This window comes from Sylvia atricapilla, chromosome 3 (genome assembly GCF_009819655.1).
Source record: "Sylvia atricapilla isolate bSylAtr1 chromosome 3, bSylAtr1.pri, whole genome shotgun sequence".
NCBI lineage: Eukaryota > Metazoa > Chordata > Aves > Passeriformes > Sylviidae > Sylvia > Sylvia atricapilla.
Genome location: NC_089142.1, coordinates 87,293,123 through 87,310,848, shown reverse-complemented (window position 1 = coordinate 87,310,848; position 17,726 = coordinate 87,293,123). Strand labels below are relative to the sequence as shown.

At 36.4% G+C, this 17,726-nt stretch overlaps 1 protein-coding gene across 1 annotated transcript in view; it reads right to left on the bottom strand.

The window, feature by feature from the left end:
* Nucleotides 1–17,726, bottom strand: part of SRBD1 (S1 RNA binding domain 1) — a 124,336-nt gene that overhangs the window by 73,148 nt on the left and 33,462 nt on the right. Inside the window, exon 15 of the mRNA XM_066316089.1 lies at nt 17,196–17,303. Within this exon, the coding sequence (XP_066172186.1) occupies nt 17,196–17,303 (108 nt within the window). The remainder of the gene's footprint in view (nt 1–17,195; nt 17,304–17,726) is intronic.

The window sequence follows — 17,726 nt, the reverse complement described above, 5'->3', positions numbered from 1 at the left end:
TCCAGGAGGGATAGGTGGTGTCAATTACACCCCTTCTACTAGCGTTGAGCAATGCAATGTAGAAAGACTTTGCATACAGGGACAGAATCACAGACCCTCTGCTGCTCCCTCCCCATCATCCCCCTCTTAATAATGAGGCTGTATCCAAAGACTTCAGATTAAATATTTTTAACCTACAGACACTTCTTGGCACAGCTTACTGAACTCTGAAGTACCCAGGTTTTCCACATAGAGAATCTCAAAATAAATTAAGAGTTCTGGAATCAGAATAAATGCTGGCAGGAAAAATTCTTTGAGGTATTAAATACTAAGAAAAAGCATTCTTTCCACATCTTTCTAGCCATGTAGTTTCTTTTTAGTTTAATTTCATTTTGAATTAACCTAAAAAAATAGGCTATCTGTTTTGGTTTACAGAAGATGCATTCACCTAGGGAGTTTATTCTTCAGCTCAATATACTCAAGACAAATGTTACATAAAGTAAAAGTGCTTCATGCAGACCCAATCAAAATTATATACTTCTACCTTTCAAAAATCACTTCTATAAATTAAACCATGAAAGTATACTTATAATTTAAATACTCATTTGCTGGGGATATCTTTTTTATTTTTAACACAGGACAATACAGTTCCTTTGATATTTTCCTGTGATCTAGTTTATAACCATTCAAAGCTGACACTTATCAGGAAGTGTTCCATTCTGCCCACCAAGGAAAATATTTTTCTTCATTGGAAAAAAGATTGTGAAACTGTGGTACTCATTTAGTGTTTCCAGCAAAATCTATTAATTCCTATGAAGGAACTGCAGCATTGCAGCATAAAAAGGATTATAGTAACAGACAGGAAAAAAAATCAAAAAAGAAAGTTAAGAAAGAGTAGGTTACTCATTCTTCAGAAACAGGTAATATTTTTCATGTGAAACTAAAACACCACCACCCCCTCCCCCCCCCCCAAAAAAAAAAATCACCTGAAGCTTACTTTACCTTAACAAGCATTTTTAATAGCTCAGTAACTTCTCTCAGACAGATTTAAAGGCAGGAAGATGTACTCAAATGTCTGTAGAGCAACATAAGTAGATCGAGTGCCTTGTTATTAAATTACGCATTCTTCTCTTTTTAGGCCTCTATGGTTCATCCATGACTTCTCTGGTCTCCTCATTGTCATAGTTATAAACGCTATTATTTTACTTTTCTCATATACAACTGTTGGGCATCTACAGTAAGAGATCTGAATAAAATATCTACAAGTGAAAGTGAGCTAAACATTTGGTATACTGTATTTTTTCCTTTAACATTTTACAACAGTAGACCCCTCTCATTCATTTTCTTTTACAAACAGAAGTATGTATCAACCTCCATGGGAAAAAAAACAACTCCACAAATAAAAGTAATGGACAAATTCTCACAAATTTGAAATGGATTAATGAACTGCATGTTTTTACAGACAATAAACTCCTTTCATAAGATTGTAATCAAAAGGGGGGAAAAAAACTGACAAAAACAGGTATCTGGAATTAGTGAAATAAAATTTCAGTTAGTTAGTGCTATATTTGTTTTCCCACTTCTCTCAAAGGGGAATAATTTGTTCCCTTAGGTTGTGACAGATCCACACAGGAGACTTTCCATGAGTTATATCACTAGAATTGGCATAAACATATGCTGAAAGACCACTTCATTTAAAAGACATTTTTCATTCAGTTGCAAACACTTAAAAAAAAAAAATCTCCTGGACAGAAATTTCTCATGCTTTATTTCTAACCAATTACTTTTAGACTTCAAAAGAAAATCCCAACTACAGTCTTTTTATTTTATTAGTTATCCAAATATGTAAGCACAGGATAAGATGTCTTTCTAGTTTTTAGAAGATCCTTACACCTACTAAATCACAAAAATGCAGCTTATTTTATGTCCTACTTTTTACACCGCAATTTTCAAAATTATTCTTTGGTCATATATATGCTACATAGCACTTAAATAATCTACACTTCTAGAACTACACTTTTAGCAATAAAATTCCTTGCAATAGTGTGAAGGTGCATTAACACATATATACATCTAATTACTTGTGAGCCAACAACACATATTTTGCAGATGAACATCTTGAAACATGCATTTTTTAACCACACAACCTCTCTTTTTCATCCTCACCCTACTTTATACTGGAAAAGTCTCTTAGAAACATTTGAGAAGCTGTAGGTCAGTTACATGATTTTAAACAAAGGAACTAACAAAACTAAAACAGACAACCCATCCTTTTCAAATATTACAACATTGTTTTCTCTCACTGATGCAAAAGTCTGCACCAAGTTTTTCCACCCGCATCTATCCTACATCTACTTCTCTGGATTGCTCATTTTTCCTATGCCTAGATCCTGCAAGACAAGCCATCAATGAAGAGCGAGAGTCTTGGAATGATTCTTTCAGCTTTTGGAAACTGCTGAATAACTTGGAATCGCAATGGTTGAACCACAGTCACAATCACCTGTGGAGACTGGCCCAACACTCTCACTCAAAGCAGGGAGAATCAAATCAAGTTGCTCAAGGCCATGGCCAGTCAGGCTTCAGATATTTCCATGAACAGAAACTCTAAAACCTACTACGTATTAACAAAAAACATTTGCATCTTCTGTAGCTAAAACTTGATGTTTTGATAGTATTAACCTGAGGTTCAAAATTTTTTTTAATGGCAGTTTAAAAATTTAGCACCATATATACACTTCAGAAAAGCACATCCTTGCCCTGGAACAGTAGGGCATAAGAAAATGGAGATTTTAAAAGCCAAAACTCTGTGTTTCAATAACAGTGCTGCACTGAGAACTCACTAAACAATCCCAGCTTCCTCAAATGCTGTAAGCAAAAAGAAAACATGAAATTGTTTGAAAATTAAATTAATGGAAATGTGTGCCCTGCTGATTCCAGCAGGAACAGAGCAGGCCCACTTAATTTCCACTGTGTGATGTTAAACTGTTAAGACTATTCTTGCAGTTGGTAATTAACAGTTGTTACTTTAAAGAAAATTAACAAACCCAACAAAACAAAAATTTGGGGATCAGGACTATGGAAGAGACAGCACAATATTAAAACAATAATGAGAATAATAATTCCTGATGAGAACCAGAGGTTATCTGAGACAGACTCCATGGCAGCACAGCAGTGCAGGGCCTGGAGGGCTCTGGCTGATGCAGACAGCTCCTGCGGGGGGTTATGGAGAACATATGCCAGGGTGGGATATGCAGCACCCTCTAATACGGCAGAGCATCTCCTGCCCCCGGGCACCTGCTCAGCTCTGCTGGCTACTGCAGGAGGTGGCAGAGCCAAGCCTTGTCCTCAGCCTGCCCCTGGCAGCCAGGCCAGCAGTGTCACTGCTGTCAGCGCGCCCACGGCCCTGAGCCAGAGCGGCGCGAGGCTCATGTTCGCGCACCAGCATCGCCACGTGCGACATCACAGCCCAGACCTGCTCAGGACCGGCCGGGGCTTGGACTGGGCAGCTGGGCATGAGGCTGACAGGATTCCCTACATCCACGGCACAGATGGGTGAACAGGCTCCTCTGCCGCCAAAAGAACAAGGCACAAACAATAAATATTCCCCTTCGCCCCCACAGGGAAGGATAGGCTTCCCAGTCTAAGAACAAACAAAACTTCAGCTAAATTCAGATCCATATTATATTTAGGAGCTGCTGGTGTAGATTTTAGTGTTAAGTTAAATTGCCACTATCTTTTTTTTATAAATTTGCATAAAGGAGAACTTAATCCTAAAATGTCATGCAATTATTTCTAAACTATATACTTGAAATTATTCTATAAAATAAGCCACAGATGAGTATGTTCAGAATTCTGTCGAGATGTTGATATCTTTTCTTAAAAACATATAAATAATGCTTTAAGATTACTAATATCACAAACTGGCATGTCCTGGATGTGATTTTAATAAAACTCTGAGAACTAGAACAAACACATTTCACAAGCTCCAAGTCTTGACTTCCTCTGAAGTTTGTAAAGGCTCACAATATCACCATCATCACACACAAGGTGAGATTTATGCAACCTAATTACATTAAATGTGGCACGCTAAAGAAGAAACGCCAAAATTTTATTCTGTCATTAAATCTAATGGAAACTAACATACAAATACTTTATAAATAAGGAATAGACATGAACTCAAACTATACATACTCCATGAAAATTCTGATGAGACCTGTTGTAATCACTAAGACTTCAACCTGTATTGAGTGCTAGAATTGGTATTTCAGATGACTCAAAGACAATTTACATAAAGAAAGCACCTCACTCAAAGTCCATTGCACTAATTATAAATTTTATTTTATTAAGACCTAATATGAACCACAGACTAGCTTTACTTCATAATGCTAATCTTTACAGTTGAACCAAAAATAATCAATTTCGTATTTTACGCATTGCATACTAAAAATATATTGACACTAATCAGCATTTCAGCTGTATCTTTACTTTATAAAAACCTGGAAGAAATTTCCTACAGACCATAAAACTGAATAGAATCTGCTTTGAATTAGGTGCCACCATTTTTTTCTTCTCACGTAACACCAGAACAACCCCAGGCTTAAAACCTTGTCTTATTCACAAAACATTATTCCTGTTAGTATAAGAAGTCCAGTAACCTACAATCTACTGTAACTGCTTTACCAAAGAGAAGCCAGTAAGAGGAAAAATAATTTCCTCTAGCTTGATCTGCTAATAATGAGCTCAGACTTTCCAGTGAGTGGTCTTCTCCAGAAAAGCCATGAGATCATCAACCAGCTCCCCCAAGGAGAAAGCTGCAACCAAGGCAGCACCAAGTGCCTGTGGACACGCAGGTACAAGCCAGCAAGATGATGGCAGAGCCATCATCCAGAGGAGCAGCAGCTAACAAGAGGAATAGTCAACAGGAGAGCCCTAAGCATTCCTCTAAAAGGAGTTAAAAATTCCTTTACAAGTCTTTTTACTGTTCTTGTTAGCTAGAAAAACAGAACATATTAAAAAGATACTATACCATGATATCAAAATTATTTCATTTTAAAACATTCAAATTGACTAACTATCTTTCTATTAATCCTTACAGCAGAAAATTAGAGTTAACATTTCCTTTTGCAGAGAGATAATCACTGAGAAGTAACACAGGAATATCCAGTTTGATTTACTTAAAAATGAAAAACTTCTAGAAAATAACTTTAATTAAAAAAAAAAACAAGTAACTTGGAGCTGTGATTTTATACTATGAGGAAAAATAGACCAGGAACAAGCAATAGATGTATCACTGATTTTTCTGAAATCCCACTTACAAGGTATATTTACAGTACAACATCATAATGGTGACAAGAGAATCACCCACAGAGGATGCATGTTTCCCTGAAACATTTACATCAAATTCAAACGTCAAAATGTATTCTATCTAAATGTTAGTTCTGGTTCAACCCAATAAAAGAACTGAACAGGCAGTAGGCATGTTGCCTTGGCTGCCAAAGAAGTTTTAGAAAATATAAAAGTTAATTAGGTTTGAAAGAGAAGTTTTATGTGAAAAGCCAATTTATTATAAGCAATAACTGTAACTGCTTATAGACAGACATCATCGTCCACACCTCCAAGCTTTTTATTTAGAAATATCCACAGACAGCTGAGCTGTTTGAATAGTATTTGCTGCTACATTAAAAAAAATCTGATTTAATTAGAAGCTGATAGTAGTTGCAATTGCAAATAGGATTAAAGCAAAAATGTTATTTCTATATGAACAACAAATTTACGTTCAGGAGCATTAGGTATTATAAGGAAAGGAAAACATCTAAACACGCAGAACTGCTAGATGGACGTGCTTACATTTACAACCGCGCACAGAATCATTCAAGCAACACCAATCTGCCCCCAAAACTGAACAGGAAGAAGAAAGCCAACATCACTGTCTCCTCTCTGCCCTCTCCCCTGCACTTGCTCATTGTTGCAGTAGGAGGGGTGGGTACTGAAGAAGATGCTTCATGCAGCTTGTGCATTTTGATGTCTCCTTTCAGGAGCACTTTCTTGCCTCCACATCACTCACCATGACAAACGGATCATTTGTCCCTCTCTCCACTTACTCATCATTGACAAAACTGCTGTGATTCAGTTATAGAAAGGAATTATCCTCAATAGGCACCTTCAGTTTCAACCACATGACACTGCAGTCATTTAAGTCTAATCCCTTTTCCAGCTGAAATAACCTACTCAAAGTCCCTTTGAGACACACAGCATGTCTATATTCTCTGCCTCTCATGCTCTGAAAAAAGCAGAAGTGTGCTGAAGTATCTCCTGTTGCTGTGGCTTCTTTCAATGTCGTTCATGGAGCTCTTAAGACAGCCATGCACTTTGTTGATAAGAGAAGTTAAATGAGTCCAGGCAAGCATAAAGCCCAGCTTCAGCATCACACAAAATTACTCCGAGGCAAAGTGCAACACGGGCAGCACTCACTCCCGCACTGCCAACAGCCTCTAAGAGCCAATAGCCTGAAATCAGGAAGAGAAACCGCAACTTCAGGTAACTGCAGAGGGAAAGAGTTCTTGCTTTACTGACAGATATGTTGAATTTGCTTTTCAGTCCTGGAAGATTCTTGGGCTACCAGACACCTAGAGGTCATAAATGTTCAATTTTCAAATTTTTCTAAAATCCAAAACATTTTGTTGGTTTTGGCTTCAAATCAAAGGTTGCACCAGTTACTCTCCTAGTACTGGGAGAACTTGTTAGCAATAGTACAGGAGGCAATTTCCTGAGGTTTACTACTAAAAAAAACTCCTGAAAATATTTTTTGGAAAGATTTCTACCTAAACTTAGGATCTGCCCACAAACTTCCATTTTTACCAAATCTCAACAGTATTAATACTTCAAAGGATAAAGAAACTTTTTCCCACTAATGAGATCACTTATGACTTAGGATGAAAAATTTCATCCCCAAGGTACCTCTCTGACAGTTAGAAGACAGTGAAATTAAGATATCCAATATTTGGCAGCTGAATGTAATCTAAAGTGCCTATTCTAAGCTTCTGCTATCAGCATCAAAGATAATAGTACAATAAGTTTAAATAAATAAGTAAAACCATATATCACATCTCACAACAATAAAGGATGCCCAGAAAGAGCTCAAATGCAGAACAGCAAATGTGGTTTTACAAATGAATAAGTATGAAGTTTGGCAGAATCTCAGTTTAAGTAAAAACATATTACTGGCAAACACACACAAATGGAAAAATGCTTACTTCTCCATTAGGTTCTTACAGAATGTCTGCTTGAAGACAAAACACTATCCGATATACAACCAGCTCTGTCTGTGCAATAACACTCAGTCTTAGTACATTACAAATCATCTCGTATTTGTATAATTTTAATCTGGATGCTCTCACTATTAATCACACTGTATTTGCATGCTTTCATTTAAATTAACTCCTGACAAGATTTCACAAATAACTCCTGTTGGTGCTTCTTTACATAGTAAGGAGCCTAAATGAAGTTTTTCAATCTTTACTAGTGAAAATGTACCAATACCAATTACAAATAACTATTTCATGACACAGTCACTTAAACACACAAACCTGTTTCTGATGTCTCTTACGTATAAGAAGGATAATTGAGTAATACCCCAAATTCCGTAAGCATAATTTATTTTAGAAAGGCCATATTGATGCAAAACATAAATTAACATTTTAATTATTTTAATTTACATTCACTTCCAGCATCAAAGATTTTGTTGTTAGCATGACAATGCCATGCTAGTGTGGAGCAATTCTATTTCATCTAGGCAACGGGTGAAGACCAGCAGCTTAAAATGCACATATGGGTAAGAAGAGCCACACCCCAGTTTTCCATAATTAAATTTCCATAATTAAAGTTCTGCAAATACAAATGAGAAGAAAGATTTAATCTATTTAAAATAGATTTCTATTTTATTTTCTATTTCAACTAATTTGTACTTTCTTTTATTTTCAGGTCCAAACCCAATGGTTCTCAACCTGTAGTTCACAGGCTACTTTGAAGACATTTAAAATGGATCATGGAAGAGCACAGCCCACTGCAAGCAGGCTTACAGTCTCTGGAGTGATTTTTTTTACACTGCCATCAGTAAATTTCAATGATCTGCAAATCAAAAACACATCAAAGAACCATCATTATTCAGCTCAGTCACTTTCAATGTATTCTATCAGGTAACATCCAAATTTGACTACATTCCATTTCCACTACGACAGAAACTGAGGTTGACCACACACATTACTTTAAAGAAAAGAAAAAACACCTGAAAGTACAGAACCACACAAGTTCATTTTGGAAGCTCTTAAAAAGCTGCTGCAGCAGCTTAGCTGGAAGCCTAAGCTCTTCTGGTTTGTTTGAAATCAGTATCAATACCAAGTCTGGAACAATTAAGGCTTGGATTATTAAAGCTTCACCAATTTTCTTCACGTGTTACCTCACCCTAATGGATCAAATCCTAACCTTGCATGCCTTCTGATGAACTGACAGTATTTTCAAACACACTCCGGAGATACATGAAATAAGGGTATTGACCTCCCTCCAGCTTAAAAAGAAACTTATAAACATAGCATTGGAAAAAAAATTTTATGTGCAGCTGCTAGCAGTCTTCCCCAATGCTCAGTCTGAGAAGCAATATTATGTCATTAGGTCACATTTTTCAGCTGAAGTCCAAACCTCAATTTTAAGCTTGGTCTGAACACCACACATTCATGCTCACAAATGACCAGGGAACAGGAGTGGGAATTTTTTCTTGACATAACTTGCACTGAACAGACAAGGAGCACCCAGCTCAAATGAGGTCACACCTTCAAAGTGCCCTGCCCCTTATTCCCTGACTGCACCCCTTCTTTCTACACCACTTCCTCAAGCTTCTTGCATTCCTTGAGCCATCCCTTGACCCTGGCAACCACTCAGACACCTCTTAACAAAAGGCTCTTTGTCTTCTCCTGCCAAGAAGTAAAAGATGGCACACACAGTGCTGAGACCTGCACACAGCCTTTCACAGTGATTTTAAAGTTCCATCCTTTGATATCTCTACTCATACTGCAAACATGGTAACTCTTGATTTGGTAACTCTTCAGAGAAAAAAGGATGTTGAACCAAATAAACACAGCAATTATGGAAGAAGTGGGCATTTTATACTGTTGTCTTGTGTTGTTTGTTCTGCTAAATAAGAGCTTTCTCTCTATGATATTAAATTGGTAAGAACCTTGTGGTGTTGACCAAAAAGCACAGAAAAACTTCAAAAGTTGTAACATTAAATAATAATCCAAATCACTTCAACCTGAAATAAAAAGCTTAATTTTGTCTTGTTATGTTAACTCACCTCCTCAGAAATATCAGACACAGAAATTAACTAATTTTCTTACACAGAATAACCTGAGTTGACAGGGACCTGCAAGAATCAAGTCCTACTCCTGGCTCTGCACAGAACCATCCCCAAGCACACCATGTGCTTGAGAGTATTGTCCAAACATGCATTGAACTCTGTCAGGCTTGGTGCTGTGACCATTCCCTGAGGAGCCTATTCCAATGCCCAAACACCCTCTGGGTGAACATTTTCCTTAGATCCAACCTAACCCTCCCAACTCAGCTTTGGGCCATTTCCCCAAGTACTGTCACTGATCATGATGATCATGAGAGTAAAGACATCAGAACCTGTCCCTCCTCTTCCCCTCATGAGCAAATTGCAACTGCGATGAGGTCTCCCCTCAGTCTACCCCATGCTGAACAGACCAAGTGACCTCAGCTGTTCTTCATATGGCTTCCCCTCAAGGCACTTCACCATATTTGTTGCTCTACTTGGTTGGATTGGAGCAATCTCAGAAATTTCAGATGTACCCATCTTCCTCAAATTTATTTACCTTTAACTTACCTTTTTTGTTTCTCAGCTTTGGAAATAGCCTTGAATAGACTTTGGGCCAGAGGAATTTATTATCACAGAAAGCCCTTAAGAAAGGAGACTGCATTGTAAACACTGACCAGAACACAATATGAAGTGATAATAGTTTTAAAGACTTCTACAAATGAAGTCAAACACACCCAAAAGATAAAATCCCCTACTCACAGTATAGTTTTACTAATCCTGTGCTGTACACTTAAATTAAGACTAAATCTGATTTTATCATAACTGAGTTTTAGGAAAACTTGTAGTCTTGCTCTACAAACATACTGCATGCAATACACATGCCACAGCTGCCCTCAGGGGACCTGATAGTCACACTCTGTGCAGAAACAGCAGGTCTTGTGCACTGCGTCTTCCTTCTCTGGTGTTTCTCAATAACCTTTTACCTTTTCAACAACTTCTTGTTTTGCGTTTGCAAATATTTTTGGATGGTTTTTCCTTTTCACCTGACTTCTGTTGTATTGCAATACTAGATGAATTCCAGGTGATTAAGATGTTTCATTAATCTGAAAATAACAAAGATGTACAAGAAAACAGCCTGTGTTCAAATTACAGCTCAGTGGGGCACATAAAATTGAAAATAGTGAATTCATTATGCAATCTTAAATATAAATGTCTTCTCCATGAGAAAACAAAGGAGGGAAACAACTTATCAAGTTTCAATTTCTCACTGAACTTATCTGATTTGCAAAAGTATACTTAAGATCAGGACATTTCTAACTGAAGAGAATGCATTGCTGCCCTTAGACACATTGTCATACAAATAATGGCATTTCATCCTAAAAAACTTCCCTTTCTTCTATTTGTTTAGTATCCCTTTAAGGCCTGAAGAGATCTACAAATTGAGAATGCATAACTTTTAAAAACTCTCAGAAAGAGAAAACACAGAAGCAAAGTTGCACAAAACTTTCCTCTCTCCCCACAGACTGTTTTACCACAGATTCCCTTGGATGCAAGTCAAACTACATGACCCAGTGCTCTGGAAAAATGGACTTTCCTCTTAAGATATAGATTTCTTTCACTAGTAACATTTGCTTCCTGACCCCCTGCCTTCACAGAGCTGAAATCTAGACTCCATATGCAATTTACTCTTTTTCTCAGCTTAAAGGAATTAATAATCTAACTACATTGAAATACTTGCAATTAGTCCTTTTCTCATGCTGAAAACTATTAATTATTTCTCTGAAATATCAAAGAGACCCTCATAATTGTCAAGTGTATCATTTACACAGTTTGCTTCAAAAAGTTTCAAATTCCTGCTACACAAGCCAGAAGTTACTATCTCCTGATTCACATGCCCAACCACAACTTCAGAGCTTACACATTTCCTTCCCTCCCCTCAGAAAAACACAGCTAGAAATGGTACGGGTGGCTACAGCTGGGGCAGAGATGAATCCTTGCTTCAAAGGCAAAGATGACCACTGAATTTCTCATTTTGAATATAGTATGGGTCTAGCTCAACACAGTATCCATAACAGTCTATGGATACATCAGGAACAAGCATTGGATACTATTTAAAATGCAGACACTTGCTCCAGTCCACATTATACAAAACAACAGATAAATTACTACCCAAGTGATGAACCACCAAGAGTAGTAGGAGGAAGTCATCTCTATGCAGAGTGAGCTTCCAGCTTAGAAGACTGTCTCCTCTAAATATACGTAGACACAAAATGATTTTTCATTTGAAGTATGCATGATCATTCAGCTGTGTTAAATAATCACAACAGAACACAACCTTTACATAAGGAACTAAAGACAGTTTGGCTAGAAATCACTACATAACTCAAAATGTTTTCATTGACTATGTCTTCACACACATTTCAAACCTGTTTGCTCCTCAAAGTAGCTCTTCTTTGTTTAGGACTTCACATGACTCCACTAGAGCTTGAAAGAGACTAAAGCAGAACAAAGGTTCCTCAGTGCACATTTCTGATGTGTGCATTGTTTCTGCTGAATATGTATTCCTTTAGCCAAAACTTTCCAAACTACTTTCCACCTTCTGGATCAGACAACTAATGACCTAAGGTGTGTAGGTGTGCGTACATAAATGTGTCATCATGAGAGTTATATAGCTTAACAGACAAAAATAACAGCTTAAAGCAAACACAATCAAAAAGAAATAGGAATAAAGTTTCCCATATCCCCACCCCCCTTCATACCCTCAAGAGAATTGAAACAACTGCATTAATGCAGCAAGCAATAGCTTGTAAAAGGATGCAAACCAGCTGAAACATTTGACAGACAGTGTTAAATACCAGAGGATTCATATCAACCACTTTATTTGAAAAGGTGCTTTGAAGTTGGCTATCTTTCATGTACCTCTTTCATGGCACATTAATAAGGAAAACTGAGATGGGGTAAATTAAGTCCCAAGGTCATATCTAGAGTTACAGCACTGTGGGTACCTGATGAAATACGGATTAATGCTGCATGAGCACTGAATAAATAAAACCACTTCTGTTAACCACTCAAACAAGTTTTACAAGTAGTTCTGAACTTTATTCGGCAACTAGACTTCAGACATCTTAATCCCCCCACACTGCTTTGAAACCTAATTATCATAATGTGAACCCAAATGTTAGGTCCCTTTCAAACTGCGAGTGCTATGAAGCAGAAAAGTAATGGGAATTAAGCTAGTGTAACATTAGAAATGTAGAGGCATGGAACTTGAAAGTGGCATTTGTTAAAGCTGAGAGAGCATAATGTAGATATTCAACAACATAAAACACACATTTAAATTGCAAAGGATATTTAAAGCATGTGCAGACACCTATAAAATACAAGCAGACCTAAAATCCCGTAGAACAAACATGGCTAAATCAATTTCTTGCCACCAAGGTCCAACTTCAAAAGGTATTACAGTCCTATTCTACCTTAGCAGAACATTTCTAAGTATTCTAAAGCAGACAATTTAAACGTTAAAGAAAACCCAATGAGAACTTTACAAGACATTACAAACTTTCCCCTATTTGTCACAGTACAGAAGTGTTTGAACTTAAACAGCAGTAAATTATTAATTACACTGCTAATAAAGTCTTGAGAATAAAAAAAGATTTTTCTGTAAATGGCAGAAAAGGATTTTGCATCAAGTTTAAAACCAAGTAGATAGAAACTAAACACCAACCCATCTAAACAACAAAAAATACACTTGCCTGGCTGCATTCTATGCTGCAAGTTGAAAACAATTAACAATTCCTGACACTTATCAAACTTCCTTTTAAATACAAGCTGAAATACTTAATTCTGAGTGCATATTAATGCAGCAAGCATATAAGAAGAGTCAGAGGAGTAAAAATTGTGGCAACAAAACCACTGAGGCTGAAAGAGAAATTGTGATTTGATTTTGCCAAATAAAAAGGGAGAGCTGTTTGTTTTGTCCTGCTTTAGCACAGTTCACCTGTCATACAGATAGCATTCATTTCCAAGATGCCTCAAACTGACAGCAACTAAAGAAAAACAGATTCCTGAAGTATTTTTTCAAGATGTTAATTTAATCCAAAAAGGCCAATGAAATCCTAAAAGTTCATCATCTGCCATGTTAATACTGAGCACAATGTTGTTTCATTTACATTTCTGGTCCTGTTAAAACAAATACACTTGTCTAAACTGGAACATCTGTTTTGGTTATAATACAATGTATCTTTGGCAAGAACTCACAATAGAACTAACATAAATAATCAAGAATATTTATTGAACCTTGTAACAAAAACTGATTTGTAACAAAAAACCCAAAGACTAGATATGACTGTCCCTGGCTCTAGTCCAATCCTAATCTAAGTCAATAAACACAGCTCTAAAAGGAAACTACATTAAAAAAAAAAAAAAAAAAAAAAAAAAAAAAAAAAAAAAAAAAGAAAGTCCTGTAGTTATTTAGGTTGGATGTAGCTATCTGAAAGCATGCTAGTTACAAAAATAGTGAAAAATATTTGCTGTAAATCAAAAACTGTCAAGCTGAGTCCAGACAGGTTTTAAAGCCACATGAAAAATCATGCCATATACCTCATTTCCTACTAATGTCTTCACTTATTCGTCTTCCCTTTGGGAAACTTTAGTAAAACTCTACCCAGTTTATATTTACCACCGGCAAGTATTTTTTATTTTAATTACTTGCTTGTCATATATTATGTTTAGCCTTCATTATCTGTGTGTGCACCAAGTGCACACACCTTTGTGAAATTACATATTCTATTATCATTTCATTTCCCTGGAAATGCACGATTCCAGGCTCTATACAATGAACTGGAGAGGAAAGTACGAACACATTTTTAATTTTTTATAATCATTAGTGATCTTATTCTCCACTGCTAATATTTCCCGAGGAAGCTGAAGTCTGTAGTACCTCCCCATCAGCCACCTTTCTGAACAAAAGCTTATGTTGAGTGTTTTGCTTTTAAAGCACTACAAAAAATGCAACCTCTTTTGGTAAGCCCCTTTATATTTGGAGTCCTTTAAAGAAAAAAATTGTCAACACAGATACAATTAGTGATTCTCTAAAACTTATACCCAACAATGAGCTGAGCTCTGTTTTTCTGGGCAAGGATTTCCACCTTGATGCAGTGCATACATGTGAGAAGATGAAGGCTTGGGAAATGGTATCACATAAGATGCAACTGACTCATTCTATTACAGTTCGAGTACATGATGGGGGGTTTTGTTCTAGGGGGTTTAGGCTGTTTTGTTTTATTTGGAGTTCTTTGTTGCTTTGCTCTCCCCACAGTTCAAATGCTATATTGATTAGCAAATCCATTCTTTACTACTGCAACCTGCTGGAGTAGGCCTTCTTTAAGTATTAACTGTTCCAACAATGGCTGAAATTATTTCTTATAGATTTTAACTGAAAAACAATTCAGAAAGATCACTTCATCCAAAAGCATACACAGGTTTCCATAGAACTGATGAAAGATCTGTATTCAGTCTATGAATAAACAAAGTCCCCATACTTTTTAAAAAAAGCCTATCATGAGAAAACAACCTAATCTAGGGAGGATTTTGAACATGGAAGTAGAAAAGATGTTTGTGATCTGAAAGCACATACTCTGAAGGACTTTACTATTTAGAAAGAAGATCAGCAGAGCATATTCTTCCAAGTCACCTTGCACAGTTCTCCTCTAAAGGTATAGCAGTTATCCCGACGTACTCCTACAGTTACTTATTGCTCAAACAGTAACACTGTACTGGCTGCTCCTCATTTAGCAAGTATCACATTTTTTAACTCAGACTAACACAAATTCCAGGCATTTCACTGGATTATCAGAAGCAGGGGTTGGATGGCTGGACTCATCATTCCTTTCTGTTACTAAGGAACACCAAGGAGATTAATAATTTCTGGAGCTAGAAAGGAAAAAGTAAGCTACCTTGCAGGATTCAGCAGCATGGCTTAGAAACCCCAACACTGGATAAACTAGTTTCATGTACATCTCACTGCTTTATCAGAAAGGGATTTATGGGAACCCTGATTCTTATGAAAAAACTCAGTACAGACAAAATGAGAAGAGACACAAGCACTGCAAATGCAGCCTGTCTGTAAACTCACATACATAAATTTACACACAGACAGCAGTACACAAAGTTCAAGAACCCCAGATATCACCTACAGCATGAAGTACAAAAAAAAAAAATCACTTTGCTTTAACATGCAATACCTCATGGCTCTGCACACAAATTCCGAAATATGGACTAGCTCTTTCCCATATGGGCACAACACAAGAAAACCATTATAAATAAAACTATTTTTCATTATGTTAATTTTCAGGATATAACATGTCAAGTTAAACAACTGCAGTTATAGATTTTTGCTACAAAATCAGAAGTTTTGGAGAAAGTGAAAGGTTAAAAACTTATTGCTCACAACTAGAGAAAGCAACAAACCTGTTAACCTGTCTTCTGCCTTACAGCATTTACACTAATTCCTATTACACAAGAGCTTTCATCAGTTGCAAGAACTTGGTAACTTAAGTACTACTTCGAAAATGTTGTCATCTTGAACTATAAACAGGGAGAAAATATTATATCAGGAAAGGTAAACATAGTGAGAAAAATAATCACAATATTATATAAATAAATTTTTCTGTGTAAACTAGTATATGATCGATAAATAAACAAAACCACTATTTCAGACAAAGTACTCATAGCAACATAACAGATTTTTAAGCTATACTGAGTGAACAACAGTGAAATTAAGCATTTGCCAAAACCCACACAGTATGAAGTGTTTTGTACTCTCTACAGTTGAAAACACTCACTGTTTTTGCACTGGATTCAGCAAAGGACACTTAATTTTTTAGAAGCTTGAATGGCCTCTCCCCTTTGCAAACAATTACAATTGGAAAACCTTTACTAAATCTCCTGGAATAAAAGAGCGATTTAAGAATGGAACCTTGCGCAAATTTACCTGGGAATCTTAGAAACAAAAAACAAATGCAATCACATCATATGTTAGTAGAAATAACACATTTTGAACATATCTGTAAGGCCACTTCCTAATTTATGAAAAAAGGCACCTTGAAATGTATTTAAATGTAGTTTGAACAGCAAAAGGTCACAGACTTCTTTAAAATATAGAAAACTTATTTCAGTATGCTAAGACGTGAAAACTAAATACTGCTGTCAAATGTCAGCACAAAAGATAATCCAAAGTAAATCACAAAAAATGCTTTAGAAAAAAATAAAGGTGGGAATTAAAAATCAGAGAAGAGTTCTGCAGTTCTGCATGGCAGAAAAGAAAGTGATATAATACAGTTTCCATCCAAATCAACAGAAGAATACTTCAGTGCAAATTCAACAAACTAATGGGTAAAATTTGAAGTCTGAAAAGGATAAGTATCTTCACTGCTCTCCACTTGGTATTAACACAATATTTATTTCCAGATCATTTAATTTCCTTAGGACTAGCAGGCATTCCACACTGCAGTCAGACAACAGAAGCTTCATCACGTGCAGTTAAACCTCATTTATGAGGAAATAAATACACAATGCCAAAGGGGTCCTTAGCTGTTAGTGTTGCTATTCTCGCATACTTTGTTACAATGATAATAGCAACAGAATGAACCTCAGGAAGAAAAAATAAAATGCTTCAGTGAGTCTCTCTTACTGACTCAGGATAACTACTGTCATGCTTCAAAGAGCTGCAGCCAGTTTTCTTTGGCTAGAATGCTGGGTCAAGCTTGACTCAAACACAGACTCAAATACAAGGCAGCACAAAGAAATACTTCAAAAATTACATCTAAAACTACCTGTTAAGTTAAAATATGCTGAACAAATGAATAATATCCCAGCACAGGGATCTTACCAGTAAACAACATCCAGTGGTGCAAAATATTTCTTCATAATTAAGTCAGCAAAGTAAGCTTCAGTTTCTCTGCAGGCTGTGCCATTGCCAATCACAACGGTGCTGCAGCTTTGTGTGGGTTAAAAAAACAAAACAATTATTATTAAATCTTCTTTTATACCTTTTTATGCACAGTATTCAATCCAATATTCAATCCAATTCAATCTGATTTTAGATAACACAAGGCCCACATGTGATGAGAAAATATTCCTAAAAAGCATCATAGTGTGCTTAGTAGGTTTTCATTATGACAATTCATGAGATGAGTCAAAAATCTTCACTTATTTGTAATGGGATTGTACAGTGGTAACATAAGCAGAAAATCCAGAAATGATACTTCATATTAATAAATGGAATGTTATTTATAGTCCTTAAACACTTTCACCTCATATTTCCCTCATCTGGCATGAGTCATGAAAAAGAGCAGAAGCCAAAGCAATCAGCATCTTAATTCTTTAATGGGAATATCATAGTTTCCAACAGCTTGCAAGG